The sequence below is a fragment of the Lithobates pipiens genome, unplaced genomic scaffold (genome assembly GCF_037356315.1).
Source record: "Lithobates pipiens isolate NorthernLeopardFrog02 unplaced genomic scaffold, aLitPip1_a1.2 Scaffold_3, whole genome shotgun sequence".
In the NCBI taxonomy this organism is placed as follows: domain Eukaryota; kingdom Metazoa; phylum Chordata; class Amphibia; order Anura; family Ranidae; genus Lithobates; species Lithobates pipiens.
In genome coordinates this window covers 65629479-65650590 of record NW_027507790.1, presented here as the reverse complement: position 1 = coordinate 65650590, position 21112 = coordinate 65629479, and the positions used below count along the sequence as shown (strand labels likewise).

The following is a 21112-nucleotide window of genomic DNA, read 5'->3' as shown; positions in this document are numbered from 1 at the left end:
GATGATAATTTGGCCCAGGGGAATGAGAATGAACAAAATTGGGCCAAGAACTGACCCCTAGGGGACACCGCAAGTAACCATATGTGGCTTGGATTTAAAATGACCAAGTGAGATTTGTTCAGTCCTATTTATAAGATATGATTCAAACCAGCTAAGGGCCAAGTCATTTAATCCAGCATTATAATGGAGCCGATCTAAAAGAATGCCACGATCAACAGTGTCGAAAGCAGCCGACAAATCCAATAGAATAAGGAAAGATGGAAATCTCCATAAAGTGACAGAATTGCCCTCTTAGGTCTAGTTTATACTTCTGGCTGGGAGATGGTAAACATGGGTGGCCAAGTGATGGTTTTCCCTCCCCTGACCGACCCCCCCCCCCTTAACTCTATACAAGGGCTGGAGACTTGTAGTCTGCAGCAGCCTTGTTCCAATGTAAATCCAGGTTCTCTGAACCATATAACCCATGATCCCCCTGCTTTCTGTAGTGGTCCCTCTACATCGGCATTCAGGAGATGATGACACAATGACCAGACAGAATGTCCCCATTACAGAATGTCCCCCGATGTCACAGGCAAGTTAGCCAGCACCTGGCTACTTAGAAAAAGGTAAACAGTGCCCATATAGAACAGACATCAGCCCACATGCTTAAAAAAATATTTTTAGCACCCTGGCTAGTGTGAACAAGCCCTCAATCAGAGAATTCTGGTATGTGGAGGTCGAGATTCTGTGGGGAATTTATTAAACTAATACATTTTTCTAAAATAGTTGAATCAACCTGCGTTCCCTCTAAACACTCAAATGCAAATCAGAAGATTTATAAAATCATCTTTTTTTTCACATAATTGGATAATTTAAGTAAAAAAAAAACTTCACCAAATGAAAAACATAAATAAAGCCTTGAGAATCATGACAGGACGCTGAAAGTATTTAGCAGGTATTTAGCAAAGAAAGATGTTACAGATGGTATAGTTGCCTGGAATGCAGAAATATGATAATTGTGATAGTGGAATTGATAAAGAGTACTAGCTTAACAGTACAAATAATAGTAGGTTCAGGTTACATTTTTTTAAGGGTTAGGTTTAGGTGTAGGCTAAGGGTTATGTCCAGGAGTTAAATTAAGTAATAGGCTAAGGTTGAAGATTAGATTTTAATTTGTTAGGGTTATTTGGGCTTTAGAAATTGATATGCAGGTGTGATAAATAATATAATGTTGAAACTACTACACCAGATTATGAGGCAAAAACATATTTCACCATGATAAGGTGACCATGTACAGAAGGATTAATCTGTCAATGGCCCAAGGGATGAGGCTAAATGGGGGAAAATAATGAACAATCCAGCAGACATCTGTAACACTTTGGTGCCTGATTTAGTGTGAAGTTTGGTGAAGCCCAGTGGAGTAACCCATGCTTGCTCAAACATCCAGTTGTGGAATGACTGTTTATTAACAACTGCAGGATGGAAGGTCATTTCTTGTGGTCTACTCACCGTTTGACATTCTTCTCAAGATTCTCAGCACCTTAGATAAAAATTTTTTTTTTATAAAAAACATTCAGCAAGAGTAAAATCTGTCCAAAAAGTTTTTCCAAAGTGAACCTTATTACTGACAGGGCTAAAAGAGACAAATAATATTTATAGCTTGTTTTTTTACGGTGCCACCATATGGCAGCATAAGCAACCGCCTTAGGGCGCCTGGGGGGGTGTTAAAATGCACCTGCAGCCCCCAGCATTCCATGTACCGATCTCTGTGCATAAACAATTCTCCCTCTCCACCCCCCCCCATTCCCCGTTCCAGTGTTTTGCCCTCTATCCCCCCCCCACAACTTTGCCTCCTTTCCATCTGTTAGCCTGTTTTTCTAGAGCTCTCTGGGTCTCTCACTGTGAGCGCTGTGCTGGGGCTCCCTGCGGGATCAAAGTGCTCCCCTGCCAGGACTTCACTCCAACCCCAGCCTGCAGTGCAGCCCTAGCAGCGGCAGTGAGAAGAGGAGGGGAGAGAGCCGGGACAAAGAGGCGCTGGCAAGAAGTGAAGACATACATGGAAACGGCCGGGGTGGGTGAGATGCTAGCTATGCATGTAAGTCCGGGCTTGCTGTGATTTCCTCTTCCAGACCATCGGGGATCTGTTGCGGGAAGACAGGCAGCATCGCCACTCTCCTCTAGGTGAGGTCACCACTGCCATCGGCTCAAGTAGTGAAAGAGCAGGCAGCATGCTCAATGCTGCACACAGTATTCTGAAATAAAAAAAAAGAATCTGCTGTTAAGTTTGTAGTGCATTGCATTGTGTACAGGGGGGGACAGATTTGCGGGGGGGGGGGGGGGGGGGTTGGGGGGTACAGAGGGGAACATAAGTGGGGGGGGGATACAGAGGTGGACAGATGTGCCCACCAACACCAGGGGCATCAAACATTTTTTTGTGAATATTTCTGGAATGACAGGTCAGTAACACTGGTCTCCCTTGTAAAATGTTTTAGAATACAGGTTTTTCCTCACAGAAGAAGCAATGCAGAAAGGACAGGATACTTTTTAACACAAGTACACCAGACAAATATCAGGAATATAAAATATTGTGGGTAACATTCTTTAAAGTCTGCTAAAAGCAAATATGATACCCTGGGGTCCTTGAAATATTGATAGAAAACAGTAAAAGTTATAAAAAATATCAAAGTTATGTTGGTTTGAGATCACACTTTGACCACACTTCTTGTTAAAGTAATACCTCGGATTGCAAGTAACATGGTTAATGAGCATTTCGCAATATGAGCTATTATTTTTTTTAAATCCTGAATCGGTTTGTGAGCGTTGTCTCGCAAAATGGGCAGGATTCAAGTCTCTGGGGTGTGCAGTACTGCATTTTGCCTAAGGTGTGGCGCCGGTGACACTCAGAGACGCTCGGAGACACTTGGAAACACTCAGTTTCCAAGTGTCTCCGAGCCTCTTCGAGTGTCTCCGAGTGCATCTGAATGGCTCCGAGCGGTTTCCGAGTGTCTCTGGCACCCCCCACCTCTGGCCACATGCGGTACTGCATACAATAGAAGTCACTCTGGAACAAATTATCTGAGTTTCCATTGACTTCTATGGAGAAACTCACTTTGATATACAAGTGATTTGAATTAAAAGCATTCTTCTGGAATGGATTATTCTTGTAATCCAAGGTTCCACTGTACCTGTAACAGATATATGAAATGACAAACTGAACCAAGAATATTGGCTGGGACATCAAAATGGTCATTGTTCATTTTGTTGTCCAGCAAATGTAAACATCAAAGGCATTTGTCCAGTGGAAAAATACAGCATGCCCATGGTGTTCCTCTCATGAAACATGTATCAATGTAAAAGTACATTAGTTAACAAATACTGTAAGGTATGTGAATATTGAAGTGGAGCTCAAATCCAGTTGAATTTTCTTACAATACAGGGTACTTGTATGTTCCTACACTCTTAGTGTGTAAATTGGCTTTACCTCACTGCGCTTCACCTCAGTAATACATCATCCCTATAGTGTTAACCTCTTGCCGCCTGCCGGCCATCATATGACGGCCAGGAGGTGTGGCTCTTGTTCTTGGCGGGTGTCATATGATATCCGTCCATTTAAACAGGGCATTCGCGCGATCGTGCGCATACAGCCCTGTACGTTCAGTGGCAGCGTGTCACGGAGACACTGCTCGCCACCGAGGGGGATGAACTACGTGATCAGCCGCAATGAAGTCATGGTCGATCACAGATGTTACCACCCCCCTTTGCACGGTGCATGTGTGCGATCGCAAGCACTGTTTACCACATGATCGGCTGTGATCCTTTCACAGCCGATCACTAAATGTAAACACAGAGCGGTAATGAGATGTTATCAGTTTCTCCTCCTCACGCACTGTTCGTGTGTGAGAAGGAGATTGTGGTAACATCTTGTTACCACTTACAGTGTACACCAACACACACTGATTGCCCCCCTAATAAAGAGGACCTGTCACCAGCCATCAAAGTACCTGTCACAACCCATCAAAGTACTTATCAAAGTCCATATGAGTACCTGTCACACACAGTCCATCTGAGTACCTGTCCCCATTCACCATTCATCCGAGTACCTGTCACAGTCCATCTGAGTACCCGAGTACCTCTCACAGTCCATCTGAGTACCCGAGTACCTGTCACAGTTCATCTGAGTAACCGAGTAACGGTCACAGTTCATCTGAGTACCCGAGTACCTGTCACAGTCCATATGAGTACCCGAGTACATGTGACAGTTCATCTGAGTACCCGAGTACCTGAGTACCTGTCACAGTTCATCAGAGTACCCAAGTACCTGTCACAGTCCATCTGAGTACCTGTCACAGTTCATATGAGTACCGAGTCACCGCCCTTCAGAGTACCCGAATACCAGTCACCAGCCCATCAGAGTCCCAGAGTATCTATCTGTAGCCCATCAGAGTACCTGAGTACCTGTCAACAGGCCATCAGAGTACCTGAGTACCTGCCTGCAGCTCATCAAGTTACCCGAGTACCTATCTGCAGCCCTTTAGAGTACCCGAGTACTTATCTGCAGCCCATGCCTCATGGAATATATATTAGGATGTTTGCTTTCAAAAATTGGGTAAATTTGGCTGTGTAAAAGTCTCACACATGTGGTATCACCATACTCGGGAAGAGTAGCAGAATGTATTTTGGGGTGTAATTTTTGCTATATACATGCTATGTGTTAGAAATATCTTATAAATTGACAACGCATTTTTTTTACACATTTTCCATAGATGTTGGGGTGTTTGCTTTCCAAAATGGGGTAATTTTGTGGGCAATTCCATTGTCCTGGTGCTCCAGAGCCTTCAAAAGTGTAATAGGTGGCTGAGAAATGTGATGTGTCATTTATGCTCGTAGAACGCCTGAAGGTACTACTTCAATGTTGGGCCTTTGTATGTGGCCAGGCTGTGTAAAAGTCTCACACATGTGGTATCGCCATACTCGGGAAGAGTAGCAGAATGTATTTTGGGGTGTCATTTGTTGTATACATATGTTTGTGAGAAATAATCTGATAATATGACAATTTTGTAAATAAATAAATAAATAAATAAAAAAAAAATCATTTTTCAAAGAATTGTGGGAAAAAAAATTACAACTTCAAAAAACTCACCATGCTACTTACTTAATATCTTGGAATGTCTACTTTGGAAAAAGGGGTAATTTGGGGGGTATTTGTACTTTCCTGACTCGTTAGTGTCTCAAGAAATGAGATACACTATAACTTTCACAAAGACCAAATAATATATGATTTGGGTTATTTTTACCAAAGCTATGTAGCAGTATAAATTTTGGCCAAAATGTATGAAGAAAATTACTAATTTGCAAAATTTTATGACAGAAACAATAAAAAATATTTTTTTTCCCCCAAATTTACGGACTTTCTTCATTGATAGCACAAAAAAATAAAAAAAAACACTAGTGAATAAATACCACCAAAAGAATGGTCTATTTGTGTAAAAAAAAAGGACACATATTTCATATGGGTACAGTGTTGTATGACTTCAAAGTGTGAAAGAGTTGAAAGCTTAAAATTGGTCAGGCAGGAAGGGGGTGTAAGTGTCCTGTATTGAGGTGGTAAATGAATTTGATATGGTCCATCTTGGCATGCATGTTTTTATTTTCTTATAATGAGAGAAGTGTTACCTAGATCACTATGTCTTGGCATTAGACTCATAAACCCTTATGTTGTAAAACTATTTAGAATTCATCTTTAGCTAGCTACATTGCCTTGCAAAAGTATTCACCTCCTTGGCATTTTTCGTGTTTTGTTGCCTCACAACCTGGAATTAACATGGGTTGTTTGAGGATTTGCATCATTTAATTTTGCAGAACATGCCCACAACTTTGAAGATGTTTTTTTTTTTTTGGGATGTCTCTATGAGCTTGTCACATCTTACCATTGGGATTTTTCCCCATTCCCCATGCAAACAGCTCCAGCTCATTCAAGTTGGATTGTTTGCGCTTGTGAACAGCAACCTTTAAGTTTGACCACGGATTTTCTATTGGATTGAGGTCTGGGCTTTGACTAGGCCATTTCAACACATTTACACATTTCCCATTAAACCACTCATGTGTTGCATTAGCAGTATATTTGGGGTCATTGTCCTGCTGGAAGGTGAACCTCCATCCTAGCCTCAAATCACACACAGAGTGGTACAGATTTTGCTCAAGAACATCCCTGTACCATCCATCTTTCCCTCAGCTCTGACCAGTTTCCTAGTCCTGACTTCTGAAAAACATCCCCACAGCATGATGCTGCCACCACCATGTTTCACTGTGGGGATGGTGTTCTTTGGTTGATGTAATGTGTGGGGTTTGCGCCAGACATAGCGTTTCCTTTGATGGCCAAAAAGTTCAAAATAAGTCTCATCACACCAGAGCACCTTCCTCCATACATTTTGGGAGCTTTCTACATGCCTTTCCGCAAACTCAAAACGTGCATTTTGTTTTCTTGCTGAAACTATTAGCTTTCTTCTGGCCACTCTGCCATAAAGCCCGACTCTATGGAGCGTACGGCTTATTGTCGTCCTATGTACAGATACTCCAGTCTCTGCTGTGGAACTCTGCAGCTCCTCCAGGGTTACCTTAGGTGTCTGTGCTGCATCTCTGATTAATGCCCTCCTTGCCTGGTCCATGAGTTTTGTTGTGCGGCCATCTCTTGGCAGGTTTGCTGTTGTGCCATGTTCTTTCCATTTGGTTATGATAGATTTGATGGTGCTCCTAGGGATCATCAAAGATTTGGATAGTTTTTTATAATCTAACTCTGACTTGTACTTCTCAACAACATTGTCCCTAACTTGTTTGGATAGTTCCTTGGTCTTCATGGCAGTGTTTGGTTAGTGGTGCCTCTTGCTTAGGTGTTGCAGCCTCTGGGGCCTTTCAAAAAGGTGTGTATATGTAATGACATCATTTCACTAATTATGTGACTTCTGAAGGTAATTGGTTGCACCAGAGATTTTTCCGGGCTTCATAAGAAAGGGGGTGAATACGCACCCCCAATAGGCACATGCCAATTATCAGGTTTTATTTCTGAAAAATTGTTTTATGTATATATTTTTCAAATTTTACTTCACCGACTTAGACTATTGTGTTCTGATCCACCACATATAATTCATATTAGAAAAAAACATTGAACTAAAGGCTGTAATGTAACAAAATAGGTAAAAAGCCAAAGGGGGTGAATACTTTTGCAAGGCACTGTAAATCTAATTGGTTTCAGTAGATTAGTGCATGTTGCACCTCGTAATTGCTTTTTGGTTCTGCCTGTTAATCTTTATATGCCATAGAAGAGTATGCAAATGCTTATATTTACTCCTTTTATACTGTTTCCAGGCTTCCAGGTCTTGAAATCAGCATCTCACTACTGGCCTTTGGAAGTAGTTAATGGGATTCGTGAGCTTCCCCGGGTCACTGAAGGCAGGATGGGTCCTATGGGTAATGACAGCAACAGAAGTATGTACAGCTGTTTTATACATATGCATCTTACATCCTAGAGTGTCTCGTATATTATGTCCTTCACGTAAACTTACATAAATTAAATTCACTGCTTACATTGCCTTGAAGCACATAGTTTTATAAGCAAATTATGAAACTGCCTTGTACACAATTTTTAAGAAATACATCAGGTTTATTAGTTGAGCTAAACTTAGATCATGTCAGTTAAAAAAATAAAATAGAAGTGCAAAACTGATTTAAATGTAGTCCTTAATATGAATGCATTTATTCCCTACTATAGTTTGTATTTCCAGTTAATTTTCTATTTAAATAGAGTGCACAGGTTAGCTAGGTTGCATACTGTTGCTTTGTTGATTTTGTCTCCAATGACATCACATTTAGTTAATTTGCAATGAAAATGGAAAGATCAAAAACAGCTTCACAGAGATTTTCAATTATTCTACAAAATCTTCCTGACTGACCGATATCTGTCACAACATGACCAATATGTGACCTGATTGTTGTGAGAGATTGCTGATTATGTTAAATCACTTTTTGAACATTCTGTAGTGTTTAGTAGCCTGTTGTATTTTCCACCTCAGCCAGGCTTGCTTACTACAGTTGCAAAAAAAAGTATGTGAACCCTTTTCGAATGATATGGATTGCCACAACAGACAATCACAGTCTGCTTAAACTAATAACACACAAATAATTAAATGTTACCATGTTTTTGTTGAACACACCGTGTAAACATTCACAGTGCAGGTGGAAAAAGTATGTGAATTCTTGGATTTAATAACTGGTTGAACTTCCTTTGGCAGAAATAACTTCAACCAAACGTTTCCTGTAGTTGCAGATCAGACGTGCACAACGGTCAGGAATAATACTTGACCATTCCTCTTTACAGAACTGTTTCAGTTCAGCAATATTCTTGGGATGTCTGGCGTGAATCGCTTCCTTGAGCTCATGCCACAGCATCTCAATCGGGTTGAGGTCAGGGCTCTGACTGGGCCACTCCAGAAGGTGTATTTTCTTCTGTTTAAGCCTTTCTGTTGTTGATTTACTTCTATACTTTGGGTCGTTTTCCTGCTGCAACACCCATCTTCTGTTGAGCTTCAGCTGGTGGAAAGATGGCCTTAAGTTCTCCTGCAAAATGTCTTGATAAACATTGAAATTAATTTTTCCTTTCGATGATAGCAATCCATCCAGGCCCTGATGCAGCAAAGGAGCCCCAAACCATGATGCCCCCACCACCATACTTCACAGTTGGGATGAGGTTTTGATGTTGGTGTGCTGTGCCTCTTTTTCTCCACACATAGTGTTGTGTGTTTCTTCCAAACAACTCAACTTTGGTTCCATCTGTCCACAGAATATTTTGCCAGTACTGCTGTGGAACATCCAGGTGCTATTGTGCAAACTGTAAACGTACAACAATGTTTTTGTTGGACAGCAGTGGCTTCCTTTGTGGTATCCTCCCATGAAATCCTTTCTTGTTTAGTGTTTTACGTATCGTAGATTCGCTAACAGGGATGTTAGCATATGCCAGAGACTTTTGTAAGTCTTTAGCTGACACTCTAGGATTCTTCTTCACCTCATTGAGCAGTCTACGCTGTGCTCTTTACAGGACGCCCACTCCTAGGGAGAGAAGCAGCAGTGTTGAACTTTCTCCATTTATAGACAATTTGTCTTACTGTGGACTGATGAACAGCAAGATACTTTTATAACCCTTTCCAGCTTTATGTAAGTCAACAATTCTTAATCATAGGTCTTCTGAGAGCTCTTTTGTGCGAGGCATCATTCACATCAGGCAATGCTTCTTGTGAAAAGCAAACCCAGAACTGGTGTGTGTTTTTTATAGGGCAGGGCAGCTGTAACCAGCACCTCCAATCTCATCTCATTGATTGGACTCCAGTTGGCTGACACCTCACTTCAGTTAGCTCTTGGAGATCTCATTAGTCTAGGGGTTCACATACTTTTTCCACATGCATTGTGATTGTTTAAATGGTATGTTCAATAAAAACATGGTAACATTTAATTCTGTGTGTGTTATTAGTTTACGCAGACCGTGATTGTCTATGTTGTGACTTAGATGAAGATCACATCACATTTTATGACCAATTTGTGCAGAAATCCATATCATTCCAAAAGGGTCCACATACTTTTTTTTTGCAACTGTATATTAAATTCATTTCAATGTTCAAAGCAAGCAAGAAATAAAAAATGGCTGTTCATAAGTGATGAAGAAAATATATAGAGAATATAGCGTTAGCACAGAGCTTAGATTTACTAGGTAGACTTAAGTAGACTTGTTTGCAGAGATACATCTTGTAGAAGCACATCTGGATATTCATGATAACTTTAGAGATTTGAAACACATGCCTCATGGTAATGCAGTTAAAACTGTACAGAGAGATTTTTGGGAAAAACATGTATGAAAGAACCAATCAATTTTTCATCCAAATGTATTTTCTACTAATATATTAATGAAGTTTCATATATCTTTCTTATGGACAAATATAAAACTTTCTATGGCCCTTGCTTCTATAAATTAAACAACATTTGACCCCAGAAATGTGGTTATTCTTAAATGCCTATAGTTTTTCTTGAACACATTAATTAGATAATTACCAGAATTAAACTTCTATCTCTTTTGTAAACATTTAAAAACACAAGGATATTTGATTTAAATTCAAGAACCCATTTCCGTGTATTTAGCCATCTTTATCCTTCTACCCTGGAGCCATGCATATTATTAAACGTTTGATCTGCTTTGTTTTTTTGCCTTCTCTGGCATCCCAGAGTTTTCATTGACAGTTATCAGATGTACATACTGCAGAGTCTTGCCAGTAAAACACAAGTTAACACTGTTTTTACAAGAGATGATTGCATAACCAACATTACATGGGTCATTTTGGTGCTTGTGTTTGATTTAACACTACAAAATGTTCTGAGAGTATCTTGGGAATAGGAGATCACAGCTGATATCAAGAAGCTATATGTGTTAGTCAAGCTGCTTTCCTAGTACATGCTGTCTCTGCTTTTAAATCATAATATAAACTAGTACTGTTAATTAAACTGATTTAAAAAAATCACAAGCAGTGACATTTAGGTTACATATTTAAAAATTATTGTTACATGTTGTAAGAGATTGCGCAGCCAATTGTTTATGGCAGGATTAAGGTTTCCTTTACATGGAGCCAAGTCCGCTCCAATCAGTGGGGGATCCGTGAGCAGATCCCCTGCTGAAACGGAGTGGAATGGGACGAATGTCAGATTTTTTACATTCCTTCCTGTTCAGATCGTGTCATGGATCAGACCTGTGACATCTCTTTGTACGGGCAAATGTAGATGTCACTGTCTGGTTACATCAGGCTAGCTCTGATCTGTCACGTTTAGGCCCGGGAAAACTTAAAAGGATGCAGTTCTTTTTTTATTCTGGACCTGGACAGACTTGGAGGTAGGCTGGTGTAAATGGATACTTCTGCATGTCTACAGGTCTGCATGGAGCTTTCAATCAGGTCCACCTGAAAAGCAGTTTTTCAGGCGGACCTGATCAGAATGCACGTGAAAGGGCCCTAACCCCAACCATACAGACAGCAATGAAAAAAATGTGAGGAAGGGTTGGACTTTCTATTGCTATAGGTTCATATACACTATATGACCAAACGTTTGTGGATAACCAACCATCACATCTACTTATGTGACCAAAATAATCTGGACACCCCTTCAATGATTGAGTTCAGGTGTTTCCAGTAAAAGGTACAGTTGAAGCTAAAGCAAAGACATTTTATATCTTATATACAGTGCCTTAAAAAAGTATTCATACCTCTTTACATTTTCCAAATTTTATCATGTTACAACCAAAAACGTAAATGTATTTTATTGGGATTTTATATGACCAACACAAAGTGGCAAATAATTGTGAAGTGGAAGGAAAATGCTAAGTGGTTTTACATTTTTTTTTACAAATAAATATGTAAAAATTGTGGAGTGCATTTGTATTCTGCCCGCTTAACTTTGATATCCCCTTAAAATCTAGTGGAATCAATTGCCTTCAGAAGTCACCTAACTAGTAAATAGAGTCCACCTCTGTGTAATTAAATTTCAGTATAAATACAGTTGTTCTGTGAAGCCCTCAGAGGTTTGTTAGAGAACCTTAATGAGCAAACAGCATCATAAAGGCAAAGGAACACACCCGACGGGTCAGGGATAAAGTTGTAGAGAAGTTTAAATCAGGGTAGGTTATAAAGAAAAATGTCCCAAGCATTGAACTTCTCATGTTCAATCCATCATCCAAAAATGGAAAGAGTATGACACAACTGCAAATCTATCAAGACATGGCTGTCCACCGAACCTGACAGGTTAGGCCAGAATAGACATTAATCAGTGAAGCAGCCCATGGTAACTCTGGAGGAGCAGCAGAGATCTACAGCTCAGATGCGAGAATCTGTCCACAGGACAATTATTAGTGGTGCACTCCACAAATCTGGCCTTTATAGTAGAGTGGAAAGAAGAAAAGGCATTGTTAAAAGAAAGCCATAAGAAGTCTTGTTTGCATTTTGCGAGAAGCCATGTAGGGGATACAGCAAACATGTGGACTAAGACTAACACACTATCCCCAGCATGAAAGTAGTGGCAGCATCATGTTGTTGGGATGCTTTTCTTTAGCAGGGACAGGGAAGCTGGTCTGAGCTGATGGGAAAATGGATGTAGCCAAATACAGGGCAAACTTAGAAGAAAACCTGTTAGAGTCTGCAAAAGACTTGAGACTGGGGCTGAGGTTCACCTTCCAGCAGGACAACCACCCTAAACATACAGCCAGAGCTACATTGGAATGGCTTAGATCAAAGTATATTCATCTGTTAGAATGGCCCAGTCAAAGTCCAGACCTAAATCCAATTGAGAATCTGTGGCGAGACCTGAAAATTGCTGTTCAAAAACGCTTTTCATCCAATCTGACAGAGCTTGAGCTATTTTGCAAAGAAGAATAGGTAACTTTTTCACTCTTTAGATGTGCCAATCTGCTAGCGATATACCCAAAAAGACTTGCAGCTGTAATTGCAGAGAAAGGTGGTTCTGCAAAGTATTGACTCAGGGGGGCTGAATAAATGCATTCCACACCTTTTAGATATATATTTGTAAAAAAATTTGAAAACCATATATCATTTTCCTTCCACTTCACAATTATGTGCCACTTTGTGTTGGTCTATCACATAAAATCCCAATAAAATACATTTACGTTTTTTATTGTAACATGACAAAATGTGGAAAATTTCAAGGGGTATGAATACTTTTTCCAGACACTGTATTTGATATTTTATTACAAGTATTGACATAGCGCTAAAAATAAATTACACAGCATATCAGTCCCCACACACTACAGCCAGTTTGGATAGTACTGTGCATGCTCTCCCTGTACTTGCATGGGTTTCCTCCAAAACTTCACACAGATAGTGTCCTGGTAGGGACTTGAACCAGGGATGTCAGTGATACAAAGCATAAGCGCTAACCACTAAGCCACAATTGTTTGCTTACAACCTTGTGACAACGGTTTGGGGGAGTCCCTTTTCTATTCCACCATGACTGTGCCCTTGTGCATGAAGCAAGCTTCCTAAAGGTATGGTTTGATCAGTTTAGTGTTTTGTAAAATAACAAACAGGTTTATAATTACCTGCTCTGTGCAATGGTTTTGCATAGAGATGCCCTGAACCTCATCTACTGGAGTCCCCCTCCAACGCTCTTGGCTTCTCCTCTTCTGCATGCCCCACCATAGCAAGCCGCTTGCTATGGAGGCGCATGTGCAGGATCACTCCTGAGACAGGCTGTGTGCATTCATAGGCACACACAGCACAACTTGGCTCAGCACCCTCTCTCCTTACAGGATTTCATTGACAGCAGCAGGAGCCAATGGCTCTTGCTTCTGCCTCAGGGTCCTGTGAAGAGAGAAAGACCACCACCACTGCAAATGGTCACATCTCTGGATCGGCAGAGGGATCAGGCAAGGGTGAGGGGGCGATACAAATACTGGAACATTTTTAACCTTAATGCAGGCATGCATTAGTGTATAAGGTCACCTTTTAAAAAACATTTACATTTATTATTTTTTGTTGTAGGAGCTTGTAAAGCATTGCAGCATCGATCAGCAGATTGCTGATGCCATGCAGGAAAAAAATTAATGAACTACCACAGCGCTCAGAGTGCCATGGTATTTCATTGAGAACTACAAGCCTTGTAGTTTTCCATTCACAGAACACTATGAATGAGTGAGTTTTTTTTTAACTTTGGCAGCTAGCGTGGGGGGGAGAAGATCTCCCACTAGCTGTCAGAGCGGGGGAACGGGGGCAAATCCTTTCATAACATATTACACCCTAAATATGGGTGTAACATGTAACATGTTATGAAAGGTAAACTTATCCTTTAAGGTAAAACATGTTCTGCATTTACAGCCATTTTAAATCATATTAAACATCACTGGGGTTAATTGCAATACTGATTGCGAGCCTGGTGGTTTGTCCAACATCAGCACCCGACTTTACAAAAATCCGTCTGGTTGAATAAGCAAAAATGCCAAGAGATACAAACATTTCATGGAACGTCTTTCCAAAAGAGTGTATGTAGTTATAGCTACTAAAGGGGGCCCAATCCACATTATTAACCATAGTTTGGAATAGGATGTTGAAAAAAGCTTATATAGGTGTGATGGCCAGTTGACCATAACTTTTTAGCCATATAGTGTAGCTGTCTGTGCCCCCATTGGGAAAATCCAACCTTACTTACTAATCTAGAGAAAGAGTCTACATAACAGGAAGTGAGGGGAAATTTCCCTAACTGGAATGAACACAGTAATAAAAACTTTGGAGAGGTTCTAACCATTTACGTGGTTAAAAAAAAAAAAGTTCTGTCTGGAGTTTTCAAATTCATATGCTACATTCACACCTTAGTGTTTTTACATATAGTACAGTTTCGATGTGGTGCATTTTACATACTTTACTATTATTCATTCCTATAGAAGGTTCATTTTGATGGAAATCGCAAACTAAAGAGGTAAGCAGAGTTTTGCCTTAACGTTCAGCACCCACCAAATTGAAGAGGTGTAAATGTAGCCTTATTCATACATTATTATACTTTTATTCTAAAAAAATCTATAAAAGTTGTTAAGTGAAGATGATCTTGGAAAAAGTACAAAAGTATGGATTATTTGAGTTAGTAACTTTATGTTCACAGCTCTGTGTGCTTTTTTTGTTCTTATTTCATCCCCTATTATCAATGCACCTTGTGAGTTTTTCTTCCATAATCCATGATCATACTTCACCATCATTTTACATTGTGTCTTGTGAGATCATTGCTATTCAGGTTTATATCTCTCAACAAACAAGACTACTGAATTTATGACCTTTTCCAGTTAGATTAGTTTCTACCTTCAGTGCCCAGGAAGCGGGGTTGGCTACACTCATGCTAAGTAAGTTGGGGCCATCTTATCCTTCCACGTTTCACATAATGAATGCCTTTACAAGGCACTGTAGAAAAAATAATCGATTACATGTATCATATTCTCTTACACCTAGGTCGGTTAAAGTAAAATACTGATTAACCTGTTTCGATGGAAGTAAAAAAAATAGTATTTATTTGTCTTATGAAGCTAAAACACCACAACATTCTCTGAAATGTTAGTAAATCCAATGTAGCGTCAGAAGTTTGTCCCCAGTAATAGGTATTCTCCAGATAGTCTAGGGATGGCCGTCTTTAACATTAAACCTGTTTGGATTAATATCAGCCTCAGTGTCATATATTATTCCTATTTTATGTTTTGTTGAGAGAAATAAAGTATATGTTATATTTGTTTCTCATGTGTGATTTTGTTTGTCTTTTATCCATTCCAGCTGTCATCATCCACAATTACATTGTGCTCCCTTACCATAATTCTTCCTCTGTCCATAGCAATGACTCTTCCTTTCCTAACTTGTCTGCAACTGTAGGTGAGGACTGTGCAAGTATATATCATGCACGTGTGCATGCCATCTGTGTGTAATTTGAATCAATACAATTTATTACTTTTTAATACTGTTATTATTGTAATTACTTTTCATTTTCAAAGTGTAAGAATTCATGTGTGTAACATTATTTCAGCAATCCATCTCATGCCAGTACATATTTTCATGTAAACTATTATTTGATACATTGCAATAGTCACTAAAATACAAGTTGCTTTAAATGGAAAAATAATAGTAATAACTATATTATATATTACCCTAAATATCTGCCTTGTAAATAATTACAATTACCCAGAGATCCTTTCTTCTTTTGAGCAGGTACTTTCCTATACATTTCCTAGAAGGCATTGGCTAAAGCCTCACTATGTCCACTTGGTATTCTTGGGACATTCAAAAACATAAAATTATAGCTGAACTTTAGCAATTAAAAAAAAATCTCCAAAACTTTAGTGAGCAAACTAATTTGTAATGAAGTATGTCCCACATAGTGCAGATAGCTGGATGCTGTAAACATTATCACTGCAGGGATGACCCACCCTCTTTCTGTCTCTGAACTTCCACAAATGCAGGTAAAGGTTCAAAAAGTCCATGCTACAGGCGTAGTAATCTTCCTGGTAGTCCAATTGTCAGGTGACCCCAATGGACTATCTTCCACCTTAAGCACTGAACATGGAGCACTGTAAGTATCCACCCACTTGTGCCACCAATGTAAGCACTAGAGCCTTGCTGCCCTCTTAAATTCAAGGAAAACCAGGCCAAAGACAATCATAAGAAGGCGCACCAGCCGAATGCATTACTGTATAACTTTTTATTGGAAAAGCTTGAGGAAGAGGGCTTGTCTCTCTAAATGTGTCAGCTGCACCCGATCTGATGGTGATGCATCTGGTGGAGATTGGCTTATGTCACGCCTATGTTAATTCTCCTTTTGTGAGTATTATGGTATCTATTTTTTATCAAATAAACAGTTATACAGTAATGCACTAGGTTGGTGTGCCTTCTTATGTTTGTTTTCCACAAATGTGGGGGTTATTAACTTTGGGTCTTCTGTTAACCAGCTGCGAATAATTTACCAATGAGCAGCCAGCCACTTCTCCCTTCTCCATTGAGAAATGTGTTTTCATTGCTTTCACTGCCTATAACATTAACTGTGAATGGTGAGGGAATCCTGGGGACTCATCAGGTTGTCGCCCATTCACAGAAAATGTTACAAAGCAATGACCTTTTCTCAAAGGGGGAGGAACGAAGAGGGGGTGGGTCATTGAAGACCTGAAGCAATGAATCCCCACCAGCACTGAATGTTCAGAGCCAGGAAGAGGACAAGGTATCCCTGCAGTGAAGGTTTATCCAGGATCCAGCTTCCTGCATGATGTGGAACTTACTTTATTGGGAAAAATTAGCTCATTAAAGCTATAGAGATTTTTTTTTTGGGGCTAAAATTCAGCTTTACACAACCTGGAAAAACAACACAATTACAAACGGGAAAAAAATCCTTGTCTTAAGATAAGTAATGACATTTGCCTAAACTTACCAGCTACCAGACCAGTGTAAAGGTTGGGTTGACAGCAGCTAGCCATATCATATGTTTCTCTGGGATTTACTGCAGGAGTCTCTCACCTTGTTTTCCATCCACATAGACTAAAAGCCACATCAAAGTGTCTCTTTCACTGTATTCAGCATAGAGGTGCATAAATGAAATACTGAGTAGGATTTGGACTTGGGTGAACTAGCAGAGATCAGACATTCATCACTAGGGTTTTCAAGACATGAATGAGAATCCACAAGTAAAGCACCCTTTTAACACTGAATTAAAATGAGTATACAGTAATAATAATAATATATATTATATCACAGTATGCATTGCAAAAAAAAAAACTGATGTTATCCCGTAAAATAGGGAAGCTTTCTTATAGAAGATAAATATCCTATTTGTATTTATTTTGTCATGTACAGTACCCCTTGGGCAAGCATTTCTTTAATGATAATGTTTTATGTTTATAGTGTTCCAAAGATTTACACTGTTCTGAAATATGTAGTCGTAGATGTGCTGGATTCATTATATAATTACAGAAGTCATCAACATGAAAGACAGTGCTTTCAAAATCCTGGTTCAGGAGCCCATGAAGTGTGATTCTTTTAGTATTAAACAGTATTTCAGTTGAATTACATTTTAGTAAGTGGCCATATGTAATGTGAGCTATAGAAGGATGTATTTTCTGAGAGGATCAGTCCATATAACGTCTGATTGTCACTTATGATATCTATTACATGGGCTCCGTATGGTTCTATGTCTCTGGAAAAGCTGCGAACTTATCAGCAAGTTTTTGGTGTTAAATACTGAAACACTGAAAAAAATCTGGAGCTATTCAAATCTGTTAGTTCCCTGAAAGAAATTGTTAGAGAGCTAAAGTCAGCTGAGGACGGTATGTCTATTATAGAGTTGTTTAAGTAAAACACAAATAAAAAACATTGGATCTGATTTACATTTTAGGAGACTATAGGTACACAAAATGTAGCACTTTGAACACCACCTACATAACAGTCTACAGATTCTAGTGTGTTGCTGTATTCTTAAGAAGAAAGGGTCTACCTACTAGGCATACCTGTTCTTTATTCATGCAGTGCTATATACTGTATATGTCCTAAATTCAGATAGTACACTGCAGCTTTACACTTACAGTGCCTTGAAAAAGTATTCACACCCCTTGAAATTTTCCACATTTTGTCATGTTACAACCAAAATCATGAATGTATTTTTTTGGGATTTTATGTGATAGACCAACACAAAGTGACACATAATTGTGAAGTGGAAGGAAAATGATAAGTCATTACATTGTAGAACCACCTTTCGCTAGAATTACAGCTGCAATTCTTTTTGGTTATGTTTCTACCAGCTTGGCACATCTAGAGAGTGACATTTTTGCCCATTCTTCTTAGCTCAAGCTCTGTCAGATTGGATGGAGAGTGTCTGTGAACAGTAATTTACAAGTCTTGCCACAGATTCCAAATTCGATTTTGGTCTGGACTTTAACTGGGACATCCTAACACATGAATGTGCTTTGATCTAAACCATTCCATTGTAGCTCTGGCTGTATGTTTAGGGTTGTTGTCCACTCCAGAACCTTCACTTTATTCTGCTGTAGCCATTGACAGGTGGACTTAGCCTTGTGTTTTGGATCATTGTCATGTTGGAATGTCCAAGTACTTCCCATGCACAGCTTCCTGGCTGATGAATGCAAAATGTTCCTCCAGTATTTTTTGATAACATACTGCATTGATCTTGCCAACAATTTTGAACAAATTTTCTGTGCCTTTGTAGCTCACACATCCCCAAAACATCAGCGATCCACCTCTGTGTTTCACAGTAGGAATGGTGTACATTTAATCATAGGCCTTGTTGACTCCTCTCCAAATGTAGCATTTATGGTTGTGGCCAAAATGCAAAATTTTGGTCTCATCACTCCAAATGACTTTGTGTCAGAAGGTTTAAAGCTTGTCTCTGTGCTGTTTTGCGTATTGTAAGAGGGATACTTTGTGGCATTTGCGTAGTAATGGCTTTCTTCTGGCGACTCATACCATACAGCCCATCTTTCTTCAAGTGCCTCCTTATTGTGCATTTTGAAACAGCCACACCACATGTTTCAGAGAGTCCTGTATTTCACCTGAAGTTATTTGTGAGTTTTTCTTTGCCTCCCTCATTTTTCACTTCTTGATTAGAGTTTGAACACTGCTGATTGGCATTCTCAATTCCTTGGATATCTTTTTATATCCCTTTCCTGTTTTATAATGTTCAACTACCTTTTCTCGCAGTGAAGTGCTGAGGTGGTAGCTCCGGCGCTCGCCTACTTTTAATTGCACACCTGTGCCATATAAGAACCAATCTAAACAAAAATGTGTAACTGAATAAATGTGCCTATCACCCAAAATGCTGGATTGTTGTTTGCAAATTGCATGGAAAATACAGATATAAACAAAAAAAATAATAAAAATATGAAAAATGTGTAGAAATATGCAACATTAAAATATAAACATATATAATCGCTAGAAAATTGCAATATTAGAAAGTGCATGCGTGCATTCCAAAAACCACAGCTGGTACTGTCAAATATTTTTGTGTTATCATTCATATTCTCTGAAAAATGTATCTCAAATTCTGCCAGGGTATGTAAACATATGAGCACAACTGTATATGTGATGCTTTACTACAACCCCTGGCAAAAAATATGGAATCACCGCTCTTGGAAAATATTCATTCAGTTGTTCAATTGTGTAGAAAAAAAGTAATCACAGACATGACTCAAAACTATTTTCATTTAACATTCCAACCTTCTAGCTTTAAGGAACACTTAAAAGAAATTAAAAAACAAAAAAAACTGTAGTCAATTGCAACAGTTTTTTTAGATCAAGCAGAGGAAAAAAAATATGGAATCACTCAATTCTGGGGAAAATATTCATACATTTCATTGAAACAGCACCAAACAAACGTTCCTGCATCGTCACCCTGCCCAATACAGATTCGTAATTCATCACTGAATATCACTTTCATCCAGTGATCCACACTCCATGATTGCTTTTGTTTTTAGCCCACTGTAACCTTATTTTTTTCTGTTTAGGTGTTAATAATGCTTTTCGTTAGTAAAAATTAAATGGGAAGGTTGTTAAAGGGAAATGTACTGCTAGACCAAGGAAGACGTCAAAGCGCCAAGATAGAAAACTTAAAGCAATATGCCTTGAAAACAGAAAATGCACAACAAAACAAATGAGTCAATGTCTGTGACTGAAATGTAATGCCGTGTACACGCGGTTGGAATTTCTGGCAGAAAAACTCCTACGGAATCATTTCATTGGATATTCTGATAGTGTGTGGGCTTCAGCAGACTTTTTTTTTTTCGAAAATTCTGATGGACCTAGAAATAGAATATGTTTTAAGTTTTTCCGACTGAATCAATTCCTATCGGGAAAACCGTTCGTCTGTATGCTGTTCTGACGGACCAAAAACGATGCAAGGGCAGCTATTGGCTACTGGCTATTGAACTTCCTTTTTCTAGTCCCGTCATATGTGTTGTATGTCACTGCATTCTAAACGATCAGACTTTGGTGTGATCATGTGTAGGCAAGTCCATTTCAGCGGAACTCCGCTAGAAAAACCGTCAGAGTTTATTCTGACGGAAAAAACGGTCGCGTGTATGTGGCATAAGACATCGCCTAAAGGAAATGGGATTTACATACAGAATAAAACAAGGTTATAGCGGGCTAAAGAAAAGCAATCATGGACTGTGGATGACTGGATGAAAGTGATATTAGTGATGAATCACCAATCTGCATTGGGCAATGTGATGATGCTGAAACTTTTTTTGGTGCCGTTCCAAGGAAATGTATGAGGACAACTGCTTGAAGAAAACCTACAAATTTCCACAATCATTAAAGATATGGGGTTGCATGTCAGGTAAAATTATGGTGGAGATGACAGTCATTAGATCTTCAATAAAAAAAAAAGTATATTGAGATTTTGAACACTTTTCTTATTCCATCAACTGAAAGGATGTTTGGTGATGATGACATCATTATCAGGCTGTACTCTGATGCAGATGTTTGTTTTAGAACTGCAAAATACATGGTGATTCCATAACTCAGAATTGAGTGATTCTCTATTTTTTTCTTCTGCTTGATCTGCAAAAACA

General features: G+C 39.2%; 1 protein-coding gene across 2 annotated transcripts in view; it reads left to right on the top strand.

Moving 5' to 3' along the window:
- ADGRD1 (adhesion G protein-coupled receptor D1) overlaps window positions 1-21112 on the top strand; it is an 843751-nt gene that overhangs the window by 57285 nt on the left and 765354 nt on the right. The window contains exons 3-4 of one of the 2 annotated variants that reach the window (XM_077461778.1): window positions 7342-7461; window positions 15324-15419. In XM_077461778.1, the coding sequence (XP_077317904.1) occupies window positions 7342-7461; window positions 15324-15419 (216 nt within the window). The remainder of the gene's footprint in view (window positions 1-7341; window positions 7462-15323; window positions 15420-21112) is intronic. The other variant, XM_077461779.1, reaches the window with a different exon arrangement.